We start from the raw sequence: 21521 nt of genomic DNA on the forward strand, positions 1-21521 counted from the left end.
AAATCAGTTACAACTCCGGTGTTCCTGCAGGTGACGCCACTTTCCAACTATAGTTGAAATTGCGGAACATTGCTTAAAAATATACACCCGCGCAATTTTGACAATCGGCCCGCGCCAGAATGCGCTTAACCGAGTTCGACACCATGTTGTATATATAGTCAATGGCGCCGCGTGTGTGCTGTACGTGCGGGCTTGATCTGCTGCCAGTGCCTGAAACTCCTGTTTTATGGTGCATTGTGACACAAATCAATGTTTAACCTCCTCTTGAGGGTCAAAAGGTTATCCGACACTTACTCTTCGCATGTCAGCGGAAAGTAAATTTCATGGTCCTTTCAATAAAGCCATAAAAATGGTAGCTAGGTCATCGCTGAAAGAAAAAGTTTTTCAATCGCTCCGTCAGACCATGTCCTCAGAAAATGTCTAAAATCTGCCCTGTGCCCCATTGACCTGTGACCTCCAATTTCGGCACAGTGATGGATTTTCCAACCATGATGCTATACACCGACTATCACGAGCTTAGGTCGAGCCGTTTAGATTTGTTCCGCAATTCTGCATTTCCTCCCTATACCTTAAGTTAAGGAGGGAATGTTCCCCCTTCTTTTACACCTCTTGACCTTTGACCGTTGACCCCCAGCGTCGACATCCAAACTCGTTTTCGGATTAACCCCGCCCCCCAGCACAACACACACACACATCCCGACTTTCGAATCCGTACGTCGAGCCGTTTAGATTCGTGCCCAACTGTTGACGGACGCACGGACGCACGGACGGACGATCATGCGATTCTACAAGCTGCATCTGACTACGTCAGATGGGCCAACAAAATACATGCATACGCGTACAGTGTACGCGGGCTACTAGTACTACTAGAGTTATGCTTGTACTTGTAAAGTTGTAGTTGTATCAAACGTGTTGGCAAAACGTGACTGTCACTTTGCCTTTTGTTTTTTGGCACTTTCGAAGCCGGAGGCAAATGGATTGATTACCTTGGAATACTCTGAGGCTAGTTTCTGGTATCTACTGTGTAGATCTACTGTTGCACTGTCCATAACTTTGCGCTCGATGCAGTTTGGTCAGATTTGAGCAGTATGCATACTCAAAATACACATGACATATAGCAAAGGAGGTGTAACTCTCAGTTCTTCGCTAGCGGCTACGTCAATCGTACGCATGTAACCGATAAAGCAAACATACAGTATTGTATATCGGTTTGTTACCTATAGGTATAAAAAAGACGATTTAATCATAGACATTTTAGATAATAGGATATTTTTGTTCTTTGATGCAGCCTTTATATGTTAATTACTTTTGTTCTGGAATATAAGTAACTACGTATTTATCGCCTGGTTTATCTGGATGTCAGCGGACTCTCAACCTTGCTCTCAACATTTTTACCGTAACTTGCGATCCGCTGATAGTGCGCCGACATCAAACATAAAATCATGGACGTCGTGTAGGTTGTATTATATCATCTATTCCGTTATTACCACAATAAACCATGGCTGATAGTACATTAGAGAATCAAACTGGACAATCACACGGTGGTGGCAGCATGGTAGCGGAAGGTGGTCCCATCATCGACAACTCTATAACATCGCAGTGTTTGTCGTCGGATATATCTGTTCTTTCCAACCCACGGAACATGTCTAGTGAGGGGCAGTCGTTTGTCAATTTCGACGACACTTCGTCACTCTTTTCTATAACGTCGTCGCTGTCCGCGCCCGAGCTGCAACAACGACTTGTGCAAGTAATTCAAGAAAACAAGCTCCTGAAAGGTGATCCAGTCGCTGCTGTTGTTGTTGTTGTTGTTGTTGTTGTTGTTGTTGTTGTTGTTGTTGTTGTTGTTGTTGTTGTTGTTGTTGTTGTTGTTGGTGATGGTGGTGGTGGTGATGGTGGTGATGGTGTTGTCACCGTCGTCGTCGTTGTTGTTGTTGTTGTTGTTGTTGTTGTTGTTGTTGTTGTTGTTGTTGTTGTTGTTGTTGTTGTTGTTGTTGTTGTTGTTGTTGTTAATAATTATGATGATAATGTCTCAGTACGTTCAGTACATGTGCTTGTGTTTTTAAATTGTATGCAGTCATTATAATGCAGTAAAGATAAAGGCAGTGGCTATGTTGTGCGCAAACTTGGAATCTTACACAAACTTGGAATTTCAGCGCATCCGCAGTTTGGGCAACCAATCTTGAGATTGGGCAAACAGAGGTAAACAGAGCTTGCACAAACATATGATTATTAGGATTTCAAATGTTATATCCTAACTATATAATTATAAGGTCGTATACCTTCTTTCCTCAATGTTGTTAGCACCTTTGTATAAATATTAAATGATTATAATAAATAATTGGATAAATATGAGATAAATTTCTTCCTATAGTTTGCACCACGCACACCACACACTCGCTATGAGCGGTTGTTGAATCACCGACTGTTTTCAGTTTGCCCAATCTTGAGATTAGTCAGCCAAACTAGGGAATCCGCAGTTTGGGCAGCACAATCATTGCACAATCTCGAGATTGTGCAGATTCCAAGTTTGGGTACGACAGCTACGGGTACGGTAGACGTATCTTAATGTCTCGAGGCTACGGGTACGCGAGTCCATTCGCTTTCATACTTAACGAGACAAAGATGGCGGCGGTGGCGCCAGATTTCGAAATAACGCCTTGGGAAATAAATTCACGATTTGCGAGTTTAGATGAGCTAGAACCCTAACCCTAAACCTAACCCTAACCCTAACCCTAACCCTAACACCAAAAAGGGGCTTCAACGAACGACGGCTACCGTACCTCCAGCCACTGCGAAAGAGGCAACAACGTATTTTCGTATAGTGTATGCGAATGTGTGTAGCAAAAATGTTCTGGGTTGTGAATCCTATCAGTGTATACAGTTAGCGGCAATATCTGTGGCAAGTTCTGATCTGCCCTAACTCGGTAGGTTTGTTAATTCCCACTGATTGGTGTGAAAGTAAGATGTAGTGGGTTCTAGGCAGTTTCAGAACATGAGACGATATAATAACAACGAGCAGCATCGTGATGCATGAATGCCTGGTTGTTTATTCCTCACAGACGCTGTGGAGCGTAACACGTCTCTGATGAGGCAGGTTGCAGGATGGAGAGATCAGATATTCAAGATGAGTGAAGATATTGAACATAACAGACAGATGCATGAGCAAGCCAAGAACACTATAATCAGGTTTGATTACCATCTTTGTATAAAGTGTTTTGTGTTGGTGAAGTTGCAGGGTTCATTAAAAAAGCAACTTATATTCCAGAACACAAACATTTCATTTTTGTGAAGTGACAATCCTATGCTAGTATGCCTGAAATTGCTCAAAGTTCTTACCAAGTCCTGGTAAATTAATGCCATGGTTATTACCCGGGAGAACCCTGGGGGTGGCAGCAGTAAATTTCTCATAGTTTACAAAATTCTTGCTCAGGGGCTCCTGCTCTCCAGTGTTAATTTTTATGTAATGTCTTCAGCTTGCCTCCTTACATAACATGGATCAGGTCATGTAGTTTTTAATTACAGCCTAAACCTAGAGAAGGAACAGTGTGAAAAACGAATGAAAGCTTTGGAGAAAATCGTCCAAGAATCGACCGAGGTAAGGATGACGGAGGAGAGGGTCTATTAAAATATGTTGTATAACAACCCATAATCAAGGCTTCTAGTAGATGGACTTCTATAAAAGATGCAAAATGTTATTGCTTCCAGTGCTAATGCTATTTTTGTGTGTTTATACTATCTGGGACATTATCTTGTTGTTTTTTTTCATTCAATTGTTTTCATTCAGCTTTTGGGATTATAAAATATAGACTCCTGAGCATGTTTTTCAGTGTGTCATCCTAGATGACTGGTAACTTCTTCACTAACGGTAGGGCTCATGATTATCACTAACTCTGGTTTTTCTCTCTGATAACCCGGAATACAATCGCTGAAGATAGGATAGCCATTAGGTCCACCATACTTCAGCCTATATTCTTTACACCTTGGATTCCCTTCTTCAACATTTCATTTCCTCCTTTCCAAATGCATCAGTGGGCTGCATTTCCCGCGACTCATCGCGTCGCATTGTTGCAGGAAGAAGCCAGTGGCGACAGCACGCATCTGATTGACCACCGGCTAGCCGACCTGCGGGACACGGTGGCCGAGCTTTGTGCAGAAAACAGCCGGCTGCTGCAGGAGAAGACACAGGCCGAGGTGGAGAACGCCAAGCTGAACGATTGCCTGTGGAGCCTCAAGGATGAACAAGCGTGCGGGGGCGCGGGGGCCGCCAGCATGCTGAACGATTATGCTGTGGTGCGGCATTTGTCGAACGGAAAGGCCGAGTTGGAGGACCCCTCCTTGCCTCAAAATTACATAAAGGTACTCAGCGGGGCCATAATAAAAATATTGTTTGTTTGCCTTCACCCGACCGACGCACCAAAAAGGGGCCGACTCAAATTTTTGTATTGATATTTCCCATTCTTTTTTTTGACAAATTGTATCACTGTACATTATATAAATCTGTAGGCAATGCATTATTATGTACGAAGCAAAACAAACATTCAACATTAAAGGTATCTCCACACAAGCACACCCGAGCATGTAGACACCATGCTGAATTTATAAAAAGACCCGCTTCAAAAAAAAGGCGACCTACCTACCCAAACCTTTCAGCCTGGGTCGGGTGAGGGCAAACAAAAAAAAATTTAATTGTGGCCCGGGCAGTGTGGGAACTATGCATATCTAAGCTATATTGATCAGTTGATAGAATGAGTGACATGGAACTAGAGTCAGAAATCTTAGAAAAATATAACTTGTGTAAAAAATGCTACGTCTTCTATTGAGGTTGTATTATGGTCACTATTCTTGCATTTGTGACAATTTTTTGCTCTCACCTGTTCAAACAAAACATACAATAAACATGGTTTCATTTAGTTCATATCTAGTTACCCATTATATACACTGTGCAGTGTGCACATGAGCAAGTACAAAGTGCTATGCCATTTCATTTTGAGCATTGACTCAGTGTATGTGATTAAATTTAATGACAGCATCTATTTTCCACTGTGTGTAGGATAATGACAGTCAGATGCTGAAAGCTCAGGTGATGTCACTGGTCAGAGAACTTCAGAATCTGGAGAAGAAGAGATTGGAGCCCACAGATGAGCTAAAGATGGCACATTCACAGTATGAAAATTTTACCTCCCTGCATTTTGGAAACGTAACATAGTATTTACATAGTATTTACATAGTATTACATAGTATAGTATAGTATAGTATGGTATGGTATGGTATATTACCCCCCCACGTCCCGAATATCGTGACCGTACGTCGAGCCGTTTAGATTTGTGCCCAACTGTTGACGGACGGACGGACGCTCGCACGGACGGACGGACGGACGCTCGCACGGACGGACGGACGGACGGACGGACGATCATGCGATTCTACAAGCTGCATCTGACTATGTCAGATGAGCTAAAAACCATGCCTACTAGTCCATTACCTCCGTGTGCAGCTGGGCGTTCTCCTCGATCTTACTCTGCAGTTCCTCACTGAGGACACTGTTGTTAGTCGTGGCAGTTGCACAGGACAACGGAGACTGTGCTTGCCCTTGTCTGTTCTGCACACAGATCAGTCAATTTCATATTTTACAAATTTAAATAACAACGTATACCATCTGGCAGGTGACACTAGTAGACCAGTTTGCAACGTAGACATCCAGAAATTGTTTTTGGGGGTTTATCCTACTATTGTGCCAGACCAAATTGTCCTACTAGGGGTTGGTTTATTTTATCTGTCTGTGTCACCACAGGAACTAGTCTCATGTCTATAGTGAGTGACAGTACTATCACCTACCTCCTGCTATATGTTAGCATTATATTCCAGGCATACGCAATGAGTCACCAACTTTACTAATACACAATTATACAACATGTAATAGAAAGACGCACATCATTTTCTTCCAGTCCTTGCATATAAGAATTATTTAGGACTCGCATAATTTTTTTAAGGTATAATGCAAAATCATGTAGTTTTAGCAGCAAAAGCTATTCGAATAGAAAAGTCTGAATCTCTGCAGTCTTATTGTCCCCAACAGAAACCAAAATCTAAGAAGTAATCTTATCTTAAGTTAACATAAATGTACAAGTATATTTCCTGAACCAAGTATATGTAAATTCACAAACAATCCCAAAGTTGAATCCATATTACAATTCCCAGTCACCTTTAATTAAATTGCACGAATGTGGCATAATGTAACTTGGATTAAATCCGAACTAAACTAACTCAAGTATGGAGGCAGTCTTTTACCTTATTTCGTTTGCGAGCCAACATGTCATCAAGCTCACCCTGGAGGAGAGTGACACGTTTCGTCAGCTGAGCATTTCGAAAATCGAGACTCTCAATCTCTTGTTGGAACTTTCGTATAGCCTGATCTTTCTCCTTGACATGTTCCTACATAAAAGCATAAAAGTAAATATATATAATATAATATATATATATATATATATACTATAAACTTGCATGATCATACATGCACTGGTAGTGTAGAGCCTATATTATGACAGCCCAGTGCAGTAATATATATATACAATTTTGACTTGAGCCTAGTCTTTACTTGGTGTTAGGAAGTTAAATGCTTCAAATCTTGATTAACCTGTTACATTGTGTATTGTAAATGCATATTTGCCCAGTAATGCAGAAATGTTGCATGTTTAACTAATCTGAATTGGAAGTATATTATGCATCTCAGGCCTCGATGCTTATTTTCAGATCTGGTTGTCCTGTCAAGCAACAAGAAGCAATTTTTACTTGGTTTTACTTGTCCAAAATTTACTTGCAATCTAGAGCCGTTAAGGTACATTTTTAGTTCAGTGTATATCATATTACAGTATATAATTATGGAAAATCGTAATGAAATTCACACAACGTTTATTTTTGCGAGCTGATTGCAGCTTTTTTCTCAATTCCAGGAAAGAGTTTTGCTGTCGCTCTCTCATACCAGCGGTGCCCACCCCCTACATATTCAGTAATGAACGTCCCACGGGACTGAAACAATCGGTGCACTTACCCCCCCCCCCCCCGTACTTCAATCAATGCCTCCCAGCCAGCAGGCATGTACACAGCCACGATTTGCACAGCCACAGACACGGGTGTAGCGGGCGGCTTTTTTTGGCGACTTTCGAAAATACAACGTGAGAAATGTCATGCGATAGCGCCCTGGCTCAAAGGATGCTAGGAATTTTACACAACTGGACATTTTTTAGTTGTCCGATCGGGCAACTAGCCAAGAGAATAATTTGTTCGACGTAGACTTTCACTTGTCCCGGGCAATCGACCAACCGTTAGTGTCGAGGGCTGCATCTGCTATACTGGTTCACAGAAACCAGATAACATAACATAACAAGAATTGTATTCATGATTATATTTCAAGATATTCCTAATGCAACCCAGTGCTGCTTATTTCTGCCACCTAGTGGTGATTTTCGAAAATATTGGAAATCAATTTGTGGAACTAATGACAACATGGATGGATAAGTTCATTTTCCATTCTACTAGCTGCACCTGACCATGTCAGGTAATCTAGCATGTGTACCAGACGTTTCTGGTTGTTACAAATTTGACAGTACTAGTATATAATAACTTACCTTTAGCTGTGCTTCTTTTGACTGTTCATCTAGCACAGCTTTCTTCAGTACAGGAACTTGAGCCCGCAGCTATAAATGTGATCGATGAATATTCAATTCATTAATAATATTGTTTAATTACTCAGGTCCTTAGCCAGCTTTATATTGGGGGGGGGGTTCGTTTTTAAATGTTGGAAATTTGTGAGGGAGCATAGCGACCGAGCAGGGGGAGGGTGTTGGATGGGGGTGTCCCCCCTCCCACACGATGGAGATTTTGCAATTATTACACTAAAATGGAGTGATCTGGTGCATACCTGAGGTGAAATTCTTGCAATTTTTTTTGCTTGGGGGGGGGGGTTCGTGCGAACCCCCCGAACCCCCCTTGGCTACGGGCCTGAATTACTTAGGATTATATTAGGTTAACTTAAGTTTGCTATAACAGTACCAATATGCTAGATTTCAACACATACCAACTCACACTTGAAAAATGCTTTCTATAGCAAATAGAACTGGGTTGGACCCAAAATTACAAAAGCTATCTATAAAGTATAATGTCTATTGCAATACAGATGAGTTTTGCAGATTTTTGTGAGGCTGACCATGTACTTCTGAGATACAATGCATTGGATGCCGGTGGTGGTGAGTATTTGGATGGTGGGTGTGACGCTGACACAACTTCATAATTAACTTGGAAAATTTGTAACATATACACAGTATGTTTTCGTATGGTGATAAATAACATTTACAACTGTTTTCTCGTGATACCAGAAAACCTTCCCACTGCTGATAGCTCTCCAACGTTTGCTGAACGGCAGCCATGACCACGGACAACCCTGGTCCCACTTTCAGGACCAAAAGGGCACCATTTTACCTAGATAGATTTGCTACCGCTAGACTACGCTGAAACGTGGCTTGTGCGTTGCGCTTGTAGTAGCTCTAGTACTAAAGCCCGCGTATATGGCATGTTTTTTGTTTCATAATTCGATTTTTGTTTTATGGTTGATTTTATCACATATAACATTTGATTTATCACATATAACATTCGATTTATCATATATAACATTTGATTTATCACATATATAACATTTGATTTATTGCATATAACATTTGATTTATCTCATATAATATTTGATTATTTAATCATATGTTATATGCAATAAATCAACAATAATTCTCTGTTTTAAATGTTCACATTATTTGATTTTATATCAGAAAAGAGAATCAAACCATTCGATCCTGGCATCAAACCATTCGGTTTTGGAATCGAATGCTTCGATTCACGGATCGAATGCTTCGATTCACGGATCGAATGATTCGATTCGCGGATCGAATGATTCGATTCGCGGATCGAATGCTTCGATTCGCGGATCGAATGATTCGATTCGCGGATCGAATGATTCGATTCGCGGATCGAATGATTCGATTTGCAGATCGAATAATTCGATTCCAAAATTGAATGATTCGATTCCAGAATCAAATGATTCGATTCCAGAATCGAATCATACGATCCTGAAATTTATACCGGACCACGTTTCCGACTCAAGCGCCATCTATCAACAACTTGAGCAAAACGGCACTAGTTCAACTGGAGCATTTTTACATTATGATAATTAATAAATTTCTATAAACTATTATAGCTCATAATAAGCAGAAGATATCAAATAATAATGTTACAATCTATTCTTAGCATTTTGAGTTGACAATGGGTAGTTTTGAACAATGTTTATGTTCAAAACACCACACCAGCAAACCACCGCGAAAATGGCACACACTCGTTTTGTGTCTAGTCAACTTTGATTAACTCGTCCCGCTCCTCCTGCACCTCCATCTTACACGCCCTCTATGATAGGTCCCTGCTACCGTGTCTGGTGCTACTCAACTCTCCTCCGCAGTCTTTCTCCCACCTACTCCGTCGTACTCCTCACCTTTCTCCACCATTGTCTCGACCTCCTCCTCTTCTATCTTCTCCCCTCCTACTACCTCCTCTCTCCCCGATCTCCCAACTCCCCCTACCTCTCCACACATTCTTCCCCTCTACCTGCCTCCCCTTTCTCCCCCACCACCTCTACCCTCCTCCTCCACCCCTCACTTCTCCACCACTTTTTCCCCTCGCTCCTACATCCTTCAGTCTTCTCCCACCCATACCTTCTATCCCTACTCCCTCTTCTCTCCTTCTCCCTCTCCTTCTACCTCTTCCCCTTCTGCCCACCATCCTCGACTCCTCCCTCTTCTACCTTCTCCCCTCCTTCCTACTCCTCTCTCCCTATCCTCCAATCCCCCTCCCCTCTACCAATTCTTCCCCTCTTACCTCCTCCACCTCCTCTACGCTCCGTCCCCCTCCTCCCCACCACACCTTCTAGGCCTCGCGTTCCTCCCCTCTTCTTTCTCTACCACTTTCCCCCCTCCTTCTACCTCCTCCTAGTCTTCTCCCACCATCCATCTACCTACTCCCTCTTTTACCTTCTCCCTCTCCTTCTACCTCGTCCCCTTCGTCCACCATCCTCGACCTCCTCTCTCCCAACTCCCGCCCCCTTCCACCACATTCTCCCCCTCTACCTTCCTCCCCACACCTTCTTACCCTCCTCCTTTACACTTCTCCCTCTCTCCTCAACCTCCTTCCTGTACCCTTTTTCTACCTCCTTCCTGTCCCCTTTTTCGACCTCCTTCCCTTCTCCCCCTCCTCTTACGACCTTTTCCCAGTCCTCTACCTTTCTTACTCCACCCCTTTCTCCCCTCTCTCTCCCCACTAACTTCATCCCTCGGTCTCTACCTTCTCTCCTTCCTCCTGTACCCACCTTCTCCCCTCCTCATATAACCTCGTTCCCTCTAAAACTACTGTGAAACTCTCAGTGACTCTGAATTCGCATTATTCGATTCACGGATCGAATCATTCGATTCACAATCGAATTCATTCGATCTGTGAATCCGAATCATTCTGATCTGTGATCGAATCATATGCGAATCTGTGACGAGCATTCTATCTGTAATCGAGCATTTTGATCAGTAGAATGTTTATATCGTGATAAAATCAACCATGAAACAAAAATCGAATTAATTATGAAACATGAGCCGCAGAGCGTCTGGGTCATCTGAGGTTGTTTGCTATGCGTTATAAACGTAACATTTAAATCGTGCCGTAGTGACACCTATGTTGGCGCAGAATATGCAGATTACAACAGTTGGTACACATCATTTCGCAACCTTCTTGCATTCTGCAATACCTCGCCAAATCCCATTGGTTGATACAAATCGAAGTGCGAACCACTGGCAGCAAGATCGAAGCCCGCCACGATACAGCACACACACGGCGCCATTTGACGTATATATACAAGCATGCGGTGTCGAATCGCGGCCAGTCGCCGCGCAGTTTCCCACACTCACCGTTTTAAATCAGTTGTAGCAGTCGGTTATGGGGCGCCTTTGAAGTGGCACGGTGGCGTATAGGTTGGAGGATATGCGGGAGACATGTACATTAGCCGCGCGCAAGTTGTTGAGCAGTGGCGGCGGCGGCGCAGATGCGGCGTGAGTTGGTTAACCGAGCTTCGACACCATGTTGTATTATATAGTCGAATGGCGCCGCGTTGTGCTGTTCGTTGCGGGCTTGATCGTGCTGCCAGTGCCTGAAACTCCTGTTTTTATGGTGGCATTGTACACAATATAATGGTTAACCCTCCATATTGAGGGTCAAAAGGTTATGCCGACACTTACTCTTCGCTCATGTTGCCGGAAATAAAAATTTCATGCGTCCTTTCAATTAAAGCCCATTAAAACTGGTTAGCTAAGAGTCATCGCCTGAAAGAAAAAGTTTTACAATCGCTCCGTGCAGCAACCATGTCCTCAGAAAATTGTCTAAAATCTGCCCTGTGCGCCATTGGACCTGTGACCTCCAATTTTCGTGCACAAGTGATGGATTTTCCAACCATGTGCATATACACCGACGTATCCCGAGTATAGGTCGAGCCGTTTAGAATTTGTTCCGCAATCTGCATTTCCTTCCCTATTACCTTAGAGTTAAGGAGAGCGAATGTTCCCCCTTCTTTGACAACACTCTCCTGACCTTGACCGTTGACCCCCAGCGTCGAATCCAAACTCGTTTGTCGTACCCCCCCCCCACACACAACCACACAATCTCGACTTTCGAATCCGTACGTCGAGCGTTTAGATTCGTGCCCAACTCGTTAGACGGACGCACGGACGCACGGCACGGACGATCATGGATTCTACAGATGCATCTGGACTACGTCAGTGCGGACCAACAAAATTACATGCATACGCGTACAGTGTACGCGGCGCTAACTAGTACTCTAGAGTTATGCTTGCACTTGTAAAGTTGTTAGGTGTATCAAAGTATGTTGGAAAACGCTGACTGTCACTTTGACTTTGCCTTTTGTTTTTGGCACTATTCGAAGCCGGAGGCAATGGACGTTGATTACCTTGGAATACTTGAGGCTAGTTTTGGTTATCTACTGTGTAGATCTACTGTTGCCATGTCCATAAACTTTGCGCTCGCATGCAGATTGACAGTTTGGTCAGATTTGAAGCAGATAATGCATACTCAAATTCACATGAATATAGCCAAGGAGGTGTAACTCTCAGTTCTTCGCTAGCGGCTACGTCAATCGTACTGCATGCTAACCGATTAAAGCAACATACAGTAATTGTATATCGGTTTAGGTACCTATAGGCTATAAAAAAGGAATTTTAATTTCATGCATTTATACACGATTAGTAGGTAATTTTGTTCTTTGATGCGCTTTTATATGTTCAATTACTTTTTTTCTGGAATATAGTAACTACGTATGGTCACGCCTAGGTTTATCATTGAGATGTGCAGCGGACTTCTCAACCTTGCTGCTCATTAACATATCTATTACCGTAACTTGCAATCGCTGATAGTGCGCCGACATCAAACATAAAATCCTGGACGTCGTGTAGGTTGTATATATGATCATCTATTCCGTTATTACCACACATTAACATGGCTGATAGTAATTAGGCGAAATCAAAACTGGACAATCAACCGGGTCGGTGCGGCATGGTAGCGGAAGGTGGTCCCAGTTTCTCGACAACTCTATAAAATCGCAGTGTTTGTCGTTCGGATATATCGTGTTCCTTTCCAACCCACGAACTGTCTAGTGTGGCACGTCGGTTTGTCAATTTCGACGACACTTTAGCGTCACCTCTTTTCTCATTAAACGTCGTCGCTGTCCGCGCCCGAGCTGCAACACCTTGTGCATGCAGGTTATTCACGAAACAAGCTCCTGGAAAGGTGATCAGTCGCTGCTGTTGTTGTTTGTTGTTGTTGTTGTTAGTTGTTGTTGTTGTTGTTGGTTTTGTTGTTTTTTTGTTGTTGTTGTGCCTGTTGTTGTTGTTGGTCGATGGTGGGGTGGGTCGGTGATGGTGGTTGATTGGTGTTGTCACGTCGTCCGTCGTTGTTGTTGTTGATTGTTGTTGTTGTTGTGTTGTTGTTGTTGTTGTTTGCTTGTTGTTGTTTGTTGTTGTTGTCTGTTGTTGTGGTTGTTAAATAATTTTGATGTATGTCTCAGTACGTTCGTACATCTGCTTTGTTTTTAAATTGTATGCAAGTCCTTATATGCAGTTAAGATAGAAGCAAGTGCTATGTTTGTGCGCAACTTGGAATGCTAATACACAACACTTGAGAATTTCAGCGCATTCCGCAGTTGGGAACCAATCTTGAGACCTTCGGCAACAGACGTAAACAGAGCTCTGCACAAACATCCATGAATTAATTAGGCATTTCAATGTCTATATTCCTAACTATTAATATATGAAGGGTCGTTACCTTTTATTCATTCCAATAGTTGGTTAGCCCTTTTGTGATGTTAAATATAAAAAGATTATATAATATAATTGAATAAATATGAGATAAATTTCTTCCGTATAGTTTATGCACCACAGCACACCAACCAACACTCGTATGAGCGGATTGTTGATTCACCGAATGCTTTTCAGTTGCCCAATTTGAGATTAGTTCAGCCAAACTAGGGAATCCGCGTCTTGGGCCAGCCAATCAGTGCAAACAATCTCGCACGATTGTTGCAGGATTCCAAGTTTAGGGTACGGACAGTGTACGGTACGGTAGACGTATCTTTAATGTCTCGAGTCGGTGTACGCGAGATCCATTCGCTTTCCTACTTAACGAAGACAAGATGGCCGGCGGTAGGCGCCAGATTTCACTAATAACGCCTTGGAAATAAATTCCACGATTTAGCCGAGTGTAGATGAAGCTAGAACCTAACCTAACCTACCTACCCTAACCCTACCCTAACACACAAAAGGGGCTTCAACAGAACGACCGGCTACCGTACCTCAGCCACGTGCGAAAGATGGAACAACGTCATTTTCGATATAGGTGGTTATGTCGAATGTGGTGTAGGCAAAAATGTTCTGGGTTGTGGAATCCATCATCAGTGTTATACCACGGCTTGCTCGGCTAATATCTATCGGCAGAGTTCTGCGATATGCCCTTCAACTCGTTAGGTTTGTTAATTCCCAGCTGATTGTGTGAAAGTAGTTTCGTTAGTGACGGTTCTAGGCAGCTTTCAGAACATAGAGACGAGCTTAAATACACACAACCGGAGCAGCCTCGTGATGCATGAATGGCCTGGTTGTTACTATTCCTCCAGACAGAGCCTCGTGGAGCGTAACACGTCTCTGATGAAGGCAGGTTGCCCAGGAATGCGCAGAGTATCAGTATTATTCGAAGCTGAGTGAAGGATCATTGAACAGTAACAGCAGATGCGGTGAGCAAGCAGACACTTATAATACGTTGTTTCACCATCTTGCTAATAAAGTGTTTTGTGTTTGGTGAACGTTGAGGGTTCCATTAAAGAAAGCAACATTTAGTATTCCAGAACACACACAATTTCATTTTTGTGAAGTGACAATCCTAATCTAGATATGGGGCCTGGAATTTGGCTCAAAGTTGCATTACCAAGTTCCTAGTAAATTAATGCCAGTGTTATTACCAGGAGAACCCCTGGAGTCAGCAGCCAGTAAATTCTCTAGTATTACAAATGGTTCTTGCTCAGGGGCGTCGCTGCTCTCAGTAGTCTTAATTGTTTATGTAATGTCTTCAAGCTTGCGCTCCTTAACATAACATGGAGTCAACTGTCATGAGAGTTTATTTAATTACAGCCTAAACCTAGAAGAAGGAACAGATGTGGAAAAACGAAATGAACCTTTGGAGGAAATCGTCCCAAGAATCGCACGAGGTAAGGAGACGGAGGAGGGTCTATTAAAAGTATGTTGTATAACAACCACTAATCAAGGCTTCTAGGTAGGATGGACTATCTACTAAAAGGATGAAATGTTATTGCTCCAGTGACTAATGCTATTTCTTGTGCTCGTTCCTTACCTATCTGCGGACAATTATCTTGTTGTTTTTATTTCTCCTCAATCTGTTTTCGATTCAAGCTTTTGGGATTTAATTAGTCAGACTCCTGCAGCATGGTTTTTCAAGGGTGTCATCTCGCTGACTGGGTAAACTTCTTCCACTAACGGTAGGGCGCTCATGATTATCACGTTAACTCTGGTTTTTCTCCTCTGTAACCCGCGATACATAACGCCTGAAGATAGGATAGCCATTAGGTCCACCATACTTCCAGCTAATATTCTTTACACCTTGGACATTCCCTTCTTCAACATTTCAATTCTCCTCCAATTTGCAACAATGCATCAAGTGCGGCTTGCATTTCCCGCCGACTCATCGCGTCGCATTGTTGCACAGCAAGAAGCAGTGGCGACAGCACGCCATCACTGATTGACCACCGGCTAGCGCCGCACGCTGCGGGGGACACGTCGGCGGCTCCTTGTGCAGAAAACCAGCCGGCTGACTGCAGGGAAGACACAGGCGAGAGGGGTGAGAACGCCAGTGACACGACATTGCCCATGTGGAGACCTTCAAGGATGAACAGCGTCGCGGTTCTGGGCCAGTGGCGCGGGAGAGCCGCAGCATGCTGAACGATTATGCTGTTGTACGGATTGAGAATCGAACGGAAAGGCCGGTTGGAAAGACCACTCCTTGGCCTCAAATTACATAAAAGCGTACTAGGCGGGCAGTGTGCGGAACTACGCATATTTCTGTATATTATCATTGGATAGAGATGCAGTGATATTGAATGGAAGTTAGCAGTAATGTAAAGGCATTGTGTTTTGTTGTTCGCTGTGTAGTGTTATGAAACTTGTGGCAGTATCTGAGCGTAGTTTGACTCTCAGTTGATTAGAATGAGGGACATTGATAGAATTAGAGTGTGTAAAAGGTACTGAGGGGGCCATAATACACATATTGTCTTGTTATGCCACTCACCCCGACCGAGCGACCAAAGGGGCCGATCGATTTTTGTATATGCATCTTTGCCCATTCTTTTTTTTTGACCAAATCCCGAAGTGTATCACATGTTTTTTTTTTCTACATCTATATAACATCTGTAGCAATGCGTTATTATGTACAGAAGCAGAACAACATTCAACATTAAAGGTATCTCCAACACGCACACACGCAGACATGTAGACACCATGCCTGAATTTATAAAAAAGACCCGCCTCAAACAAAAAGCCGATCTACTACCCAAACCTTCAGCCTGGTTGGGTGGGGCAAAAAAAAAAAATTATTATTGTGGCGGTCAGTGGAGGGAACTATGCATAATCTAAGCTATATGATCAGTTGAATAGAAATGAGTGCATGGAACTAGGATCAGATCTGTAGGAAAATATACACTTTGATAGGTAAAAAAATGCTACGTCTTCTATTGAGCAGTTGTATTATGTTCAACTATTCTTGAATTTGTGACACATTTTCTTGCTCTCACACTGTTCAAACAAAAAACAGAACCAACTAACATCGTTTTCATTAGATTCATATCTAGTTACCATATATATATACACTGTGACAATGAGCAAGTTCAAAGTGCCTATGCGCATTTCATTCGTTGTAAGCATTGACGTCCAGTGTATGTGATTAAATTAATGACCAGCATCTATTTTCCCTAGTGTGTGAGAATGATATGCGAAGTCAGATGCTGAAGCTAAGGTGATGTCCTGGTCAGAGTAATTCAGAAATCTGGGAGAGAAGAGATTGGAGCCACAGATGAGCGAAAGATGGCAGATTCACAGTATGAAAATCGGCGGATGTACCTCCCTGCATTTTCGGAAATGCGTATACATAAGTATTCTACAATGGATATTTAAACACTAGTACTTACATGAGTATAGTATAGTTAGTATGGTCGCTCCTATGGTATGCTTCTGTATGGATATGGTATTGTATGGTATGGTAATGGATATGGTATGGTATGTTGCTATGATATGATATGTATGGTGTATAGTATCGTATAGCGTATAGGGTATAGCTGCACGAGTTTTACTTTAGTTGCTAACTGCATCTGTGGTATTTATCTGTCATCCATGTAGGCATTTTTACTGACATCATACCAAGCAAACACACTTGGTGTGCTTCTAAGTCTGCGAGCTTGATCATTAAAATCTGATTGGTTCCACAGAGGACTTTGCTCCCACTAGCTGCAAAATTGGGTAAAGATTGGTAGTCACTCTAGCTGGGAAATTCTTGTTAGTTTGTGAAGTCAGGTGATCGCTTGCAATTGTGAAGGCGCTACGAAGGTAACTGAATCCTGGGTTGCAGCGTGTCGTTGGTACATCCTGAAAAAGTTATTGTACCCATTAGCCCATCGATGTCTCCTGGATACCCTTAGCTACTCGTTATCTAATCAAATGCAAATTCGTATTTTCTTTCTGTCCAGGATTGAAGAGTTGCAGCGCCAGCTGGGTGGTGAGTGAGGAAGCAAAGAAGCATTTGCAAAAGCATGACGATACACTCATCGACTCGCTGCGAATCAACGTCGCTAACTTGGAAGCAGCGTTAGATGCAGAACGCAAGCAGAGTCAAACAGACCAGTACGTGTCGCCACTAGGTTACATCCATGCACACTTAAATCACGTTGCATCGTTACTGGTAATATATATATATATATTACCTGGTACATGTGAAGTGGGTAAGCCTACCAAATGTTTTTTTCACATTGGAGCATGGCAGCCTATATGGAGTGTGTATGTTGTTTGATTGCAGGAGAAAGTTGGCTGAAACGAGAGCGCAATATGAGCGATTGTGTAAAGACTTTCAAGAATTGTCCGAAACATTGGAGCACGTCAGTGGAAACCACGGGGTGGGTATTTCCTCTGGGAGATGCCATGCAGTATTTGACTGGTAGCTCCCTTAAATTTATATCTCTTTCAATACTACAGTGTTGATCATCTTCATTACTCTATTATTTGATAATACTGACTTTTATATAATTGATATTTATTCTATATATTGTAAATTTATGAATATATTATAAGATGTTATTTTTATTTTACATTATGTTTATTTTTAATTATTAATTTTAATTCATAATAATAATATTATTTATAATATAATATATTACATTAATAAGTACTTGAATTTTTAGCTTGTTACATCTAACATCCTCACCTCAACCTGCCCCTGTATTAAATAATTAGAATGGTGATTATCAAGTCTTGTTTTCATCGTTGTAGGATGCTCTGCCAGATGTTACAATGAAGCAGTTGCGGCAACAGTCCCAGCAGATAGATAACCTGTTGGCCCGTCTTATGACATCTGAAGACCTTGTCAGTAGCAAAGATCAGGAGATCTGTGCCCTCAGTGAGGAACTGAGGAAGCTGCGGGAAGATCTGGAGACTATTCCTGTTCTAAAAGCACAGGTGAGGTTGACATACATAGCAGCATCATGACCGATGCGAGATGGTGTGCTGTATAGTGAGTGTACCCTATCTTGCAAAGGCATCACATTTTTTCTGTTGTTAGGATAACCAGTGTGGCAGGTGAACTTATGACCAGTCAATAACTGCCTGTGCAGTAATACGTACCCTTCTAAGAACGATATAAAAATAAGGACATCAGCGATTATAATTGTTTGGTATATAACAAATATTTCGTCGTGGCATCCTAGTTTGCCCGCAAGTTTCAACAACATGTAAAACTTTGTTGAAGTCATACGCACCCTCAGGGGAAATGCACATTGGGCAGAAGAAGACCAGGTTTTTGGACGACCAGGCATTTTGATGCCTGTTACAGCCGCCTGCCAAACCCGCAAGTCGTGGCTGCTTTTGCATGGATGTCCAGCCGTCATGAATTCACATGCAATATTTGTTTGACATCCACAGATGGATATCTACCATGCAGACTTCCAGGCGGAGAGGAGCGCGCGTGAGCGGCAGCACGATGAGATGGAGCAGCTGCGGATTCAGCTGGAGCAATTCCGCGCCCACATGAGTCCTTCCCACGAAGCTCAGCAATTGCAGTCTCAGTCACAACCACAGGTAGGTAGCTAGCTCTGTGTTCTGTTTGTCGCTTATGTATCACTACGAGGTTACACAGCACACAAAGTTCCTACATGTATGGATTTCGCATGTTCTAGGAATTGGATCTTAAACAGATCTCGCTGATTAAACAGTATTTTAGCTGTTGTGAGAGGCACATCAGGACTGTGCTGGTGTGTTGAGCTAGAACATATATGCAGTGCTAACTTGGTTAATTTTTGCTCAACCGTGAAGTTCAAACGTACTGCTAGCGTTTCGCATCCTAACAGGAGGCGTTCAATGCTGACTGACATCAGATTTGACCACCAGATGGTGTAGTGGTCAACAGCTTGGTCCACACGTGATTGAGTCTGTCCCTCCATATATATGCATGGTTTATATAATAATATGTACATGTTTGTACATGAATCCTAGTTATTTTACGAGTAAAATTCTAAATTAATCATAGCATTATAATTGTAAATCGTAAATTGTAGTATAGTGCTAGATTTTATCTCGATTCTCTTTTGTGCTTGACATAACCTTGTCTTAAAAATAGCCAAACCAGTAAGAGGTATGAATTAACAACAAAATATATGTACGAAATTACCTAAATTGGAATACCCATAGCATTTACGGTAGCTGCTAACATTGTCCTTTACAGCCCACATCTAATGCATCTCGTTCTGGGAGGTACAGAAGAAGTTACCCCTACCCTGGACCCTATGATGAACCAGATGACCAGGCAGACACATTAACTGACCAGCTGGCTACTCGAAATCTGGCATGTAATTTTCCAATTTTAACTAATCTAATGTAACATACGTCTTGCATTCTGTAGCCCACCTTAACACTAAACTAATGAGAAGAATTGTTGTCTCTGCACATGGGAAACTGTTATACTAAGTAGGAACCACCATGAAAAACCTGTTTTTGCCATTAAAGTTTATGAGATTTACACTTTGTCTACGTTATTTAACAAGTAGTAAAGTAATTACTAGATGCTCAAGTTTTGACGTCATAGTCATACGATCTGTCACCTGACTTCTAGGAAGCTCCATTAAAGTTACCCCTCCTCTACCTCCTCAGTCTTCTCCCACCATCCTCTACCTACTCCCTCTTCTACCTTCTCCCTCTCCTCTACCTCCTCCACCTTCTCCACCATCCTCGACCTCCTCTCTCCCAACTCCCCCTCCCCTCCACCACATTCTCCCCCTCTACCTCCTCCCCCACCACCTTCTACCCTCCTCCTTTACCACCTTCTACCCTCCTCCTCAACCTCCTTCCTGTACCCTTTTTCTACCTCCTTCCTGTCCCCTTTTTCGACCTCCTCCCCTTCTCCCCCTCCTCTACTACCTTTTCCCACGTCCTCTACCTCTTCTACCTCCACCCCTTCTCCCCTCCTCTTCCCCCACTACCTTCTCCCTCGTCCTCTACCTTCTCTCCTTCCTCCTGTACCACCTTCTCCCCTCCTCATATACCTCGTCCCTCTAAAACTGTGAAACTCTCGTGACTCTGAATCGCATTATTCGATTCACGGATCGAATCATTCGATTCACGAATCGAATCATTCGATCTGTGAATCGAATCATTCGATCTGTGAATCGAAGCATTCTATCCTTGAATCAAAGCATTTGATCCGTGAATGTTATATGTGATAAAATCAACCATGAAACAAAAAATCGAATTATGAAACAAGAGCCGCAGAGCGTCTGGGCTCATCTGAGGTCTGTTGCTATGGTTATAAACGTAACATTTAAATCGTGCGTAGTGACACCTTTGTTAGGCGCAGATATGCAGATACACAGTTGCGTACACATCATTTCAGCAACCTTTTGCATTCTGCATACCTCCCAAATCCCATTGGTCGATACAAATCGAGTGCCTGAAACCACTGGCAGCAAGATCAAGCCCGCACGTACAGCACACACACGGCGCCATTGACTATATATATATACTACATGGTGCCTAACTCGCCGCCGCACGGACCACAACTCACCGTTTTAAATCAGTTACAACTCCGGTGTTCCTGCAGGTGACGCCACTTTCCAACTATAGTTGGAATTGCGGAACATTGCTTAACAATATACACCCGCCAATTTTGACAATCGGCCCGCCAGAATGCGCTTAACCGAGTTCGACACCATGTTGTATATATAGTCAATGGCGCCGCGTGTGTGCTGTACGTGCGGGCTTGATCTTGCTGCCAGTGCCTGAAACTCCTGTTTTATGGTGCATTGTGACACAAATCAATGTTTAACCCTCCTCTTGAGGGTCAAAAGGTTATCCGACACTTACTCTTCGCATGTCAGCGGAAAGTAAATTTCATGGTCCTTTCAATAAAGCCATAAAAATGGTAGCTAGGTCATCGCTGAAAGAAAAAGTTTTTCAATCGCTCCGTCAGACCATGTCCTCAGAAAATGTCTAAAATCTGCCCTGTGCCCCATTGACCTGTGACCTCCAATTTCGGCACAGTGATGGCTTTTCCAACCATGATGCTATACACCGACTATCACGAGCTTAGGTCGAGCCGTTTAGATTTGTTCCGCAATTCTGCATTTC

The 21521-nt window shown here is 42.7% G+C and overlaps 3 protein-coding genes across 5 annotated transcripts in view; 2 read left to right on the top strand and 1 right to left on the bottom strand.

Moving 5' to 3' along the window:
* LOC106820021 (protein phosphatase 1 regulatory subunit 21-like) overlaps nt 1–12073 on the bottom strand; it is a 28522-nt gene extending 16449 nt beyond the window's left edge. For 2 of the 3 annotated variants that reach the window (XM_014824732.1, XM_014824609.1), the window contains exons 1-4: nt 12035–12073; nt 7623–7691; nt 6286–6429; nt 5480–5596 (exon numbers count right to left, since the gene is read on the bottom strand). In XM_014824732.1, coding sequence (XP_014680218.1) covers nt 5480–5596; nt 6286–6309 — 141 coding nt within the window. In that variant the 5' untranslated portion in view covers nt 6310–6429; nt 7623–7691; nt 12035–12073. Of the gene's footprint in view, nt 1–5479; nt 5597–6285; nt 6430–7622; nt 7692–11923; nt 11943–12034 lie in introns of those variants that run through there. The other variant, XM_014824666.1, reaches the window with a different exon arrangement.
* Nucleotides 1374–17798, top strand: LOC106820677. The gene is made up of 7 exons (XM_014825183.1): nt 1374–1775; nt 3060–3186; nt 3523–3595; nt 4072–4356; nt 5051–5163; nt 17381–17534; nt 17707–17798. Exons 1-6 carry the CDS (start codon nt 1499–1501, stop codon nt 17415–17417), a joined length of 912 nt encoding a protein of 303 aa, XP_014680669.1. The 5' UTR covers nt 1374–1498; the 3' UTR covers nt 17418–17534; nt 17707–17798.
* Nucleotides 17799–18251: 453 nt separating this feature from the next.
* Nucleotides 18252–21521, top strand: part of LOC106817253 (optineurin-like) — a 10095-nt gene continuing 6825 nt past the window's right edge. The window contains exons 1-3 of the mRNA XM_014821948.1: nt 18252–18362; nt 18825–18980; nt 19624–19747. Of these exons, the coding sequence (XP_014677434.1) occupies nt 18252–18362; nt 18825–18980; nt 19624–19747 (391 nt within the window). The remainder of the gene's footprint in view (nt 18363–18824; nt 18981–19623; nt 19748–21521) is intronic.

Source organism: Priapulus caudatus, unplaced genomic scaffold (genome assembly GCF_000485595.1).
Source record: "Priapulus caudatus unplaced genomic scaffold, Priapulus_caudatus-5.0.1 Scaffold2, whole genome shotgun sequence".
NCBI classification, from domain to species: domain Eukaryota; kingdom Metazoa; phylum Priapulida; class Priapulimorpha; order Priapulimorphida; family Priapulidae; genus Priapulus; species Priapulus caudatus.

Bases quoted from the DNA above. Each gene is read 5' to 3' on its own strand.
- LOC106820677 (XM_014825183.1), top strand. From the start codon at position 1,499: ATGGCTGATAGTACATTAGAGAATCAAACTGGACAATCACACGGTGGT. The intron at 3,187-3,522 runs GTTTGATTACCA...TTTTAATTACAG, and splicing joins GCCAAGAACACTATAATCAG to CCTAAACCTAGAGAAGGAAC. The intron at 3,596-4,071 runs GTAAGGATGACG...GCATTGTTGCAG, and splicing joins TCGTCCAAGAATCGACCGAG to GAAGAAGCCAGTGGCGACAG.